At 35.5% G+C, this 11,401-nt stretch overlaps 1 protein-coding gene across 8 annotated transcripts; it reads left to right on the top strand.

Annotated features, from left to right (window-relative positions):
• Positions 1–92: 92 nt before the first annotated feature.
• On the top strand, positions 93–7,254 carry LOC119081698 (DENN domain-containing protein 1A). Of its 8 annotated transcripts, none has more exons than XM_037190797.1 (10): positions 93–243; positions 319–480; positions 554–824; positions 897–1,211; positions 1,272–1,598; positions 1,657–1,797; positions 2,023–2,055; positions 3,585–3,965; positions 4,352–4,756; positions 6,329–7,254. In XM_037190797.1, exons 1-10 carry the CDS (start codon positions 227–229, stop codon positions 6,719–6,721), a joined length of 2,445 nt encoding a protein of 814 aa, XP_037046692.1. In that variant the 5' UTR covers positions 93–226; the 3' UTR covers positions 6,722–7,254. The 8 variants fall into 8 exon arrangements, with proteins under 8 accessions (XP_037046692.1, XP_037046693.1, XP_037046698.1 ...); XM_037190799.1 differs by having other exon boundaries at positions 117–243; positions 3,585–3,731; positions 6,329–7,248; XM_037190798.1 differs by lacking the exon at positions 2,023–2,055.
• The last annotated feature ends 4,147 nt before the right edge of the window (positions 7,255–11,401 follow it).

Raw genomic sequence — 11,401 nt, 5'->3', positions numbered from 1 at the left:
CTACCCCAAAGTTTACAGCCTTGATTTTGGCACGATATACAATCCGGCAGTGATGCAAAATGCTGACAACACTGTTCAGCAGTCATGTTTCGCAGAATCCGGATGACTTCATTTGTCATGAATGAGTAGTAAATGTCACAAAAAAGTAAAATTTCTCTTTCAATAAAATTCGTACAAATCACTTCTAATTGATACAAAATCATGCAGCTCGGCTAAAATTAATGTAATGAATTCACGGTACAAGTAAGTGGTAACAAAATCTGCAGAAGCACAACCAGCAATTTATTAATAAAACCAATTTATTGCACAAAAAAATAGTGAAGAAGTTCAGAAACTCTTTGAGTTTTGGTGTGAAATTCGACCAGCTACAGCTGGAGAGAAAGCCAGTGGATACATAATATCGTCGTTCCCCGAAAAATTCAAAGATCCGGAAATTATCACTAAAATTCCGGACTTTGCATATCCGTGTAACTTTACCAAGTAAGTGATGTGCTTAAGTGACTGTAAACGACGTCAATTGGTCACATGGATGTTTCTTTGTTTTCCACTTTAGCGATTCCCTGCAATTGTATTCATTTGTGCTGACGAGTAGTGACTCGAAATGGCGTTTCGGTTTCTGTCGTCACGATCCAAGATCAGGAACTGCGATGGTACTAATAACTTATTTACCATGGCACGACACGTTCATTCGTTTCATGAATGTTTTGGGTGAATTGAAAAAATCGGATGGCGATGAATTTCAACCATTTTTGTCCGAAGCCTATAACCGAGGAGTTCCTGAACCAGGGGCCAGCTTGAAATTGTTTTACAATTCTGGAACAAATGTAAGAAAGCTGATTTGCGTTAACTTCAACAATACATTCAATGGAACCCTTTTTTTCAATTTTGTTTCACAGAATTTCATGTTCCAACGGCCTTCCCAATTCCAGTTACCGAGTATTCCAGAGAATCACAACCTCAATTTATATTATAATTTTGTCGATGCAAGGAACATGATCAGCGTATTTGCTGCTATGTTAGCAGAACGGCGCATCGTGTTTACATCACACCGTTTCGATCGTTTGTCCTCTTGTGTACAGGCCGCTAACGCTTTTTTATATCCAATGGTATGGCAGCACATATTCATTCCGATACTACCAATGAAAATGAGAGAAATTTTATGTGCACCAATGCCGTTTTTAATCGGAGTTCCTGAAGCAGTATTGAAAACCGTAAGGAACTTGTTATGGAAGAAAAATTGAATGAATTAACTGGAGGCAATGTTATTTTAGATGACTCGTGATGAATTGGGTGAAGTTGTAGTCCTGAACTGTGATAACAAGACCTTTGATTCACCCTTCGACGATGTTAAAAGCATGCCACAAGAGTTGGTGTCTCAGCTGAAAAAGCAGTTGAGCAATCCTAGTGAACACATCGGCGATCGGGTCTCGAAAATATTTTTAGGAATTCTAGTTCAATTAATCGGAGGATACAGGGATGCAATAAAGTTTACACAGGGCGACAAAATAACATGGGACCGTGACACATTCATTGATTCACGTGCACCGAGCCTGAGACCGTTTCTGCGGAACATGATGGAATTGCAAATATTTCAGCAGGTTCGTTGGGAAATATGAAAAAGAAAATAAAAAAATAAAAACCGTTTCGATTGCACAGTTCATCGAGGAAAGACTTGACATGCTGAACACTGGTCTCGGTTTTTCCGATGAATTTGAATTGGAAACGTTGAGGCATTCGGAGAAAACCGGTCGAAAGGGAATGCACTACAAGGGATTCTTGAAAAATGTTAAGGACAAGGTGAGAGATTTTTTGTGCAAAACATTTTCACGACATCGTTCATAATGAAACATTGTCACCGTCAAATCATTATTATATACATTTCAGTGTGAGATTTTGTTTTTCTTTTCTTTCAATTAAATGTTCACAATAAGATTTCAAAATTCTCTTTTTTGTTGACACAACTAATAATGCTAAATGTGTGCTTTTTTGAGTGTAATGTAATTAAAGTTCGGGTTTTTGCAGACTAATCCTGCTTATAAGTCTGCGATGGAATCGGTGAGTGGTGCTTTATTTTCTACTTTTCACACAATACCATCAATACGCTATTCTATTTGATCTAAGTAAGTCTGTACCAAGTACTAGATTTCATAAATTAAAAGTCAACACGAGTGTCTCATTTTTAAAGGCGAGTACCCAGATCGTGAAAAATGCTTGCAAAATCAGAGTTTACATCAAATGTGAGAAATATTGACATAATATACGATAATGTATGAGACAAATTCCGAATATTTTTCACGCCTGATTTTGCAAGCATTTTTCATGCATTTTGGAACTCTGTACTCATCTTAATTTACTCGTTGATTGATAACGATTGCTTTCATTCCGAATGATTGTGGATTATAATGTACATAAGTATTTGTATTCGGATACCGATAATTTGAGACAATTGACTTTCGGTATAATACCACAATTTCTCTTTGGGATGGACACAGTTTGTGGAACCATGAAAAATGCCAGAAAAATAGGCGTTTACATCAGGTTTACATCAAGCATTACAAATATTTGGCTCATACATTTTCAAGCATTTTTCAGACATACAAACTGTGTACTCTACTCATCTTATGACTAGCGTACTGATGTAGATTTTAAGAAGAAAAAAAAATCAAATCCAGCCAAACAGACTGAAAGAGTTCCGCGAATTTTTTTACGAAAAATAATGAGATAACGCGTTTCTGATTCATTCAGTAAATAAATTGGAGTGCCGCATCATTGATAATTCATACACAACACAGACAATCTATGTTTATACGCACGTAACATTCCATCGTAAACCATAACGAGTGACTCTGTTGTTGAAGGTGGATATGACAGAGATAGAAATCGATATCCGTTGAATTAGGCGAATTAGTTTTTCATTGGTGATGGGCGTTATATTAATGTTTGTATGTTTTTCTGTGCGTATATTACAGAAACACACAGATCTGCAATGCAGATTCTGCACATACATGACATTTTTATTGTTAAACTACAGGTGAAAAAATGCAATCGGTCAATTCGTTGACATGGGTATACATTTTACGTACATAATAAGAGTGTATGAGTGTAAGCTTTCACATCTCCAAGCTTTCGCGCTTCATTTTACTGGCGATTAATATTCGTCACACTCTACATTGTTGTACATTAAGTGGAGGCATTGGTTTTAATTTGCACAAATTTATATTTTCGTCTTCAAAATTGGTCAGGACATTTTCGTCAATTTGTAGATGAACTCGAAAATTTTTGGGACCGAAACAATTTTGCGAGAAAAACAGATCCTGGTGCTCTACGTCCCATGTTTTCTAATATTCTGAATTCGTCTATTTGACTTCCTGTAGTTTGATCTTACGGCAATTTAATCATCATCGACAGACAAATTGTATTGGCATTGGAAGGTATCGAAAAAGTAGACGTAGAAATGACACGGGAATTTTTTTGTGGCCGCACATTTCCCAAACTTAAAAGCAATTTTACAATTAATTAACGTTTCTCGTTTTGAAATTTTGTTATTAATCTCAATCTTTATTAAACCCCATTCACCAACAAAGGTCAAGCAAGGAAGCCGTGGCGTCAAAAGCGCATACAAAGATTTCAAATCAAAGCTACGGGATCGTACGCCACCGAATTCGTCGCATCAGTATGGCAACCACTCGCAATCGCACGATGGCGGACATCATTCGGCGCCCAATTCACCGGTATTTACAAAACGACCACAAACTGAATATTCCCACAACCAAAACCATCGCAAACCTAATACAATGCTTCAGACCTCCAATTCATTGATGAATAATTCAAATTTTACCAATAATAACCATATCAATAAGAGCCCAACTGTTAGCCAGCCTAGTTCAAATTCATCGTCAGAGATGAACATATTGCAAGAACTGCAACAGCATGCATTGTTTAAAATGCCTGCAGTCGACCGAAGCGTAAGTGGTTGAACGTTCAAAATGAAAGAAAAACTATCAAAGCTTTAGATGGTTTGCTCATTTTCGTAGGCATAAGAAATTTTGAGGTTTTTTTTGTTCGTTTTTTTTTGCTGCTATGGTTTGATATACAGTTTGGTTGTTGTTTTAGTTTTATTTTTTCATTTCTGTTTATATTTGACCGAACACCCATTGCTATGCTTTTGTCCTTATTATCATTTATATACCGTTACCTATCCATTCATATTCCATCATCATCATCATCACACTCCGCTATAATATCTCTCGCACAATGTGTACATTTTGACTTGAGTTACCGTTGTAAAACATGTTTTTTTTAAACCATTTTTCTCTCGAATAATATCATTTTTCCTGAATTTCCTGTACAGCTAAAACCCTCCATGGACTACAGTACATTGAGACCATTACGAAGTGGATCGCTTCTACACACGCCCACATTTCAAAGCACATCCGATTCGTATAGCTCGGACGCATTGTCAATCGGGGCACTATGTCTAGTCGAGGCAACACTAAAATCGTCATCGAAACATCGTATACCAAATCCATCCGACGATTCATTTAATTCATCGTCGAAAAGCTCAAGTTTTGATAGTCCACCGGAAATGCCTTCGCCGCCAGTGCCCCCTCGTGTATCTAATTCAAATCATGCCAAAACTAAAATCGATCTTCCCGTATCCATGTTCGAAAATCAATTTGTAAATAACGATTTTTATAGCATAAATACATCGGTGGCGGCACCGCCTATAGCACCAATTCGGAAATCACACATTGAGGTATGTGCTGTGTGTTGCATTCATTTAATTCATTTGTTAATTGTTTACGTTGAGGTTGAAGCTATATGTTGTTCAGATAGTTGTATATGATGGGTTAGTATGTTGTGGAAGCTTAACGGGTGTAGGAAGCAAAACCAATTGCCATTGCGCTTTGTACAAAATTAAATCCTTCTGCACACATAAATCATTAGAACGAAACTTAAACTGTACTACAATGACGAGACAATGGATGCAGTCGATGGTTCCATGTTTTCTGTGTGTACAAGTAGCAATATCTGCGTCACTTCACTCGGTCTAAAAAGCCTCTTTTATCCCTCAAAATGTTACCGTATCTTACATGTCGTTATGCATAATGGTTTACGATTATAGTTCTATTAACCTGCATGGCACTGAACGAAGGTTAAATTAGAATGCTTATTTCTATCAATATTTAAGCGGGACATTGATCCTCCTATATTCAATGTTTGCGTTATGTTATTACCAACTGTTGGTCATTTTGATTTGTAATAAAATTACAACAAGAAGTTAAGAAACGTGTCTGTGCGCTCGGATATTCGCTCGATTTCAACCATCTTGGCAGGACATAGATCTTGTGCCGAAGGCAATATGTAGCTACTGATACGTAGTGTACGTTGTCTCTCTACTCGAAAATTTGCTATTTTTGTAAAACCTCAAAATAAGATGCCTTTGATGCCTTTACGGCTTCATTGAGAGTAAATTAGAAAACCCCGACAAAGCCATGTTATCAATAATACTATTAGTATTACTCTCAGTTGAGCCGTAGAGACTAGAGACATTAAAATATTTAAGGTGTGAATTTACCAATAAATCTGTCACCTGTTACTACTCCGACATGTGTGGTATCATGGCAAAGATTAGGCCTCTATCAGGCCGCTCACTTCCAGCGGTCACAAAGTCCATGATAGTGATTTCGGCGCCAATGGCTCAAGACCGCTCCAGTGATATTTAGACCATCCCTTATAAAAATGGGTCGATTTTTAGAAGTCTATCTTCAAAAGAATCCCTCAGTGGAAAACTATTCTTAGAATCATATGGTACAAAATGATTGTACAAAATCAAAATCTGTGGTTCTGGAAACCATTTATAACTCGAAAGATGTGGAATAATTTTTCTCAAACTTTTTAAAATTCCTACATATGCAGAGACTGCAAAAGTTCATTTTAAAAAGTTGTAAAAAATGTATTTGACTACTTTGTCCAGGAAGACAAAATTACACCTCAACAAAACATCGAATTCGAACTTGAAATGAAATGGAAATGGAATTCTTAACTCTAAATAAAATATTGGATGGAAATGTCCAGTCCAGTCATAAATGACGAATTGATAGAATCATATTTCTCTATGAACTTCTCAGAACAATAAGGTTTTGCGATAAAACGGCGACAACAACTGATACCGATATGATGCATGACTTAATGCACGAGAATGCATAAAAAAATAAATCTAAAATGTGATTATGAATTTATACAGCTTTGCATGACCAATATAGTTACCACAAATTATTCATAATTCGACGAAACGACTAACATTCTTTAAAAAAAACATTCACAGCAAAATAAGTCAAATGACACAACACCAAATCTCATCAACCTCGAAGCGAACACAAGTTTTGAACTGGAGGACTTCGATCCGCTAAATAAAAATGCCAAACCGATGCCCCCACCAAAAACAGCTTTAGTAGCGTCATCATCGCAATCGCTAAATAGAGTGCCGCTACCCGGCCTTGCGAATCCGATGTATCCCTACTACACACCGCAGCGTCAAATGCCGCTGAAGAAGCCTCAAAACCGTACCAACGATGACGATGTGGAATTGTTGCGAAAATATGGATTGGATCAGTTTAGTTTGGTGGACGATTGTAATATGGGAGCCAGTGGTAGCAGTCAATCGAATGGATCAATGCGAAACTCAAGTGATAGAAATAATTGGACTGTATTTGACTGAACTTTTTTTTAGTAACTTTTATTGTCGTCTTCTATTGTTTTTCAAACTAATATAAATTCATTAACCGCTACTGTATATACTTTCAATGTGTGTACAAAACCTATAGCGAAACACAACGATCAAAATGAAATGCGAATGGGAATTTCTTCGATTCGAATGAAATTATCACTTTTATGAAAGACACAAGAATGACCTGTAAACAAAAATATTATTTATATATCAATCTGTAGACCTATAGATATGTAACAACCAACTATACAATTTGTAGCATTTAGGAGACAATTCAAATTTAAAAAAAATAATTATATATTGATAGTGATTAGTGAATTTGTCCAGTAAAACAGTGAATGGCTGAACGTCTTCTTTTTCGATCCATTTATTTATTTAGACTCAAAATTTTATGCACCTTTTACGATTTACTAGCAACGGTTTCGATAATCAAAATTTCTAATTTTCTTGCAATAAATACTAAAAATGTTCCACGAAAAAATGCAATTTAATAATTTCAATAAAAGACATTTAAAAAAAGCAAACACCAAATGTTTTCAACAAAGAACATACACTCGAAGGAACTGTCTACAAGAATTTAGGGTAAGTATACACTATTTACGAGACGAGTTAGTTACAAGCACTGACCCAAGGTTCTGAAAGAACAGGTTAAGACACTTTCAAGTTGATCACGAAGGCGGTGTGATCAAAATTTTCCTGTAGAACTAGGTTTGGAAAATTTTATATGACAATTTCAACTTAACAAAATAAAAATTGTTTTCAAGTTGACTTTTCAAAGATGTCTGAATTGTCAAGATTTGTGTTTCACCCGCCTTCGTAAGTGTCTTTACCTGTTCTTTCAGAACTTTGCACTGACCACTATAAGAAATAAATAAGAAAGAAGAGTTCACTTGAAGAGTTCATTTGATTTCATTTTCATACATTGTATTAGGTCACTAATTTGACGTTTGAAAAGTGAACCGCTAATGCCTGGTTTATTTGTTGACCAAATATTACTATTTGAAAATCTAACATTTGAGAAGTAGGTGCTAACATTGGAGCTTTACAAGACTATGGGAAATGGAAATCTCGCTCAAACAGATAATTATTATCGGGTCTATTACTTCACCGATCAGTGTATTTTAAATAAGTTGACTTCAAATCTGGTACTTCAATTTTTTAAACGTGCATTTTACTATATAAACAACCATATTACCCAGATCTTGTCATTATCTTTGTCGTCGTTATCGATAACAGATGAATAGCCGTATGTGACATGTTTAGTTATGTACCATATCCACTATACTTAATAGGACCCTTAAATATCGAAAGCTCAAATGCAGTACTCAAATTTTGATAGACAATAGCTTTTTAATGGAATCGCCGGAACATTTCTTGGTACTTAAATGTATTTTTCATGTTAAAATAAACAAAATGAAGAGTCCTCTAAGTATTAATTTGATTGTTGCTTGTATCGAGACTTGAATGTATATTATGTGCTCGTATTTCCATTACTAAATCCCAACAAAAATCTCTTCGAGAAAAGTGTGACGCAGTCTTTGAAATACAATTTCTAAAATGAATGATATCGCTAGAGTTGACGCTTTCAGCTTCGTTACGCAAAAATTAAATTTTACACCCAATTAGTTCAAACAAGCTGGCCTAGGTTTTCTCATCATCTGCCAAATAATTTTTACACAAAAAAAATTAGACTGGAAACAACCAAAATTTTACCAAAAAAATCTGCGTCGCAAAGTTTCAGTGAACAGACCAGCAAGAAAATTTATCTGCCACATGCGACGCAGATTTTTTTGGTAAAATTTTGGTTGTTTCCAGTCTAAATTTTTTTTTGTAAAAATTATTTGGCAGATGATGAGAAAACCTAAGCCAGCTTGTTTGAACTAATTGGGTGTAAAATTTAATTTTTGCGTAACGAAGCTGAAAGCGTCAACTCTAGCGATATCATTCATTTTAGAAATTGTATTTCAAAGACTGCGTCACACTTTTCTCGAAGAGATTTTTGTTGGGATATCAGTCGTTTTAGAAGTGTACTCAGCACTGCTTTTTATAACAGTTTACAGTTTTAATTTAAAAATTTTACGAAAATCGAAAATTTGACGAAATTCGAAAATTTGACGAAATTTGACGAAATTCGAAAATTTGACGAAATTCGAAAATTTGACGAATTCGAAAATTTGACAAAATTTGACGAAATTCGAAAATTTGACGAAATTCGAAAATTTGACGAAATTCGAAAATTTGACGAAATTCGAAAATTTGACGAAATTTGAAAATTTGACGAAATTCGAAAATTGGTCTAAATTTGACGAAATTCGAAAATTTGACGAAATTTGACGAAATTCGAAAATTTGACGAAATTCGAAAATTTGACGAAATTTGACGAAATTTGACGAAATTCGAAAATTTGACGAAATTTAAAATTTGACGAAATTTGACGAAATTCGAAAATTTGACGACCATTCAAGAAATATCTCCAAAACCCCAATTGACACACCCATTTCCAACTTTCGACATTTTTCACATATGCCCCTCTGTTCTACTCGTAAAACTCTGAGACTTTGCCGAAGAAAGTAATTCTCTATCTCTCATAACCCAAAAAAATATTAGTCCTTTCATCCTACGCTCGAGTAGCTCAAAATTTGGTCACTCTAATCACTCTAGCTCAAACGAATCTGCTCCGCTTTTTTAAATTATTTTTTTGTTCGAATCGTGTTTCATTTCCTTTCATTTGATGGGTCACACGCCTCTGTAGGTTTCAATACAGCTAAGCTACAACCGAAAACGCGTTCCCGACCCTCGAAAACCTCACTCAGAAACCACTTCGAGGCCAATAAAACAAAATTCTGGTTTTTCCTGGGGTAATAGCGTATCACATTTTCATTTTTATGTCCACCCTGAGGTTCCTGCAAAATTTCATGGAGATTGGCTGACTAGTTTCCGAGATCGACCGTCGATAGATAGACAGATAGACAGATAGACAGATAGAAACATACAGAGTAAGTTGAAAGATTTTGATTGTTTGGAAAACGTTAATTTGGTGCATTTTCTATCAAAATGACCAATTTCAAAACGATGTATCTCCGGCAATTTTAAAGTTACATAGTCGAGTGATAGCTCGTTTTGCTCGTATTTGAAGCGCGAATAAGAAAGAATAGAATTTGTGGTGATACAGGTCAAAGGAAAGAAACTTAAATTCTCGCCTATATATAGTTGCCGCGTCTCAAACAATTTTCTTCGTTCTTTTTTTGGAAGTTAGACTGCGTCAAGTCCTCCGCTATCGCTCCGGACATGATACACCAAAGAAAGAAAGATAACGTGGTTATCGTTGCAAGCGGAAATGTAGACCTATACCTTAACTTAAAATCATAATCTCACCGCGTAGAAGGATCTCCCACACGAGCAACGATAATGAAAATTTTTCTGTATGGTTTCCCTCTGAAAAATAATTTCAAATGATTGTGCAATCGGCATTTGGTGCACCTATATTAATTGTGCTGCGTTGGTTTTACCCGTTTTTAATTTCGCAATGCAGTGAAAATGTTTGACAAATCATCAACTTTCCTCAACCTATATAAACACATTTGATTGATGAAAGTAGCATTCGATTCAATCGAGTCAAACAGTGAAAATAGAGAATATTTTTTGGGAATAACGTCTTCTGTTATGTTCATAAAAAAATATTTTTAATATTTTGTGAAAAGGACATTTTGGTTTTTATCTTGAGCTGAAACTTTGTACGAAATTCGAATCCGTTCTTGAAATTGAATACTCGACGAAATTGCCTAATCAATTGAACGTCTAACAATATTTGAAATAAATTGTAAACCAACTGTGATAAATTGTGATAAAACCAACCAAAGCCAACTAAAAGACTGACAAATTCAAAATAAGTAAAAAAGGGAATGAAATCAAACGATGAATCGTCAGCATGTTCTTCTTCAAGCTCCGTAGTTAATGGTACAGCAGATCGTTCATCAACTTTTGATTTTGCAAAATTCAAAAAACCACCCAGGAACATCATCGTCAGTGCAAATACTGTTCACGACCAAAAATTAATAAAGCAAAGGCGCCGACAACAGATTAGTGCGAATGAACGGGAACAGCAACGTCTCGATCTAGACATCATCCTAACCGGTTTTCCAGTGAAACCCGTTTGTAAAACCGTTGTGCAATCATTTCTTGATATCCACAAAATCCCGATCGCAAAAGTGAAAACATTCTTCCAGTTCGAGAACAAGGCCGTTGATCAGACCTATCACCACATTGTCATCACCTTTGCGGATAAGACGTCTAAGGTGCAGTTTTTCGTAGCACACAGCAACTTACAGAGACCCATACGCTGGAATCAAATTTCAGGAAACGATGGCATCGAAAACAATCCTATAATCAGGTTGAACAACCGATTTAGTAAATTTAATTTCGGTGTGGAAAAACAGCTCCGTCGTCTCAAAAATAGTGGAATCATTGCCGAATATAAATTATTATTAAATCATTATTCCTTTAATATTCCTTTAATGTGTTTCATTTGCCTTTAATAGTCATTTCATTACCCGTATTGCATGGGTCCATCTTCATGAATAAACTTGCAACAATAAAGAAGTTTTTTATATTGAAGTTCAACTGTAGTGTGTAGCATTCTACACTAAGGGCTTTGCTGAAGGATACTCACAA

The sequence above is a fragment of the Bradysia coprophila genome, unplaced genomic scaffold, assembly GCF_014529535.1.
Source record: "Bradysia coprophila strain Holo2 unplaced genomic scaffold, BU_Bcop_v1 contig_358, whole genome shotgun sequence".
Classification (NCBI taxonomy): domain Eukaryota; kingdom Metazoa; phylum Arthropoda; class Insecta; order Diptera; family Sciaridae; genus Bradysia; species Bradysia coprophila.
Note: the sequence above shows the minus strand (reverse complement) of the source record. Positions and strands in the feature narration are given on the sequence as shown.

Bases quoted from the DNA above. Each gene is read 5' to 3' on its own strand.
- LOC119081698 (XM_037190797.1), top strand. The intron at 1,599-1,656 runs GTTCGTTGGGAA...TCGATTGCACAG, and splicing joins AATTGCAAATATTTCAGCAG to TTCATCGAGGAAAGACTTGA. The intron at 3,966-4,351 runs GTAAGTGGTTGA...TTTCCTGTACAG, and splicing joins TGCCTGCAGTCGACCGAAGC to CTAAAACCCTCCATGGACTA.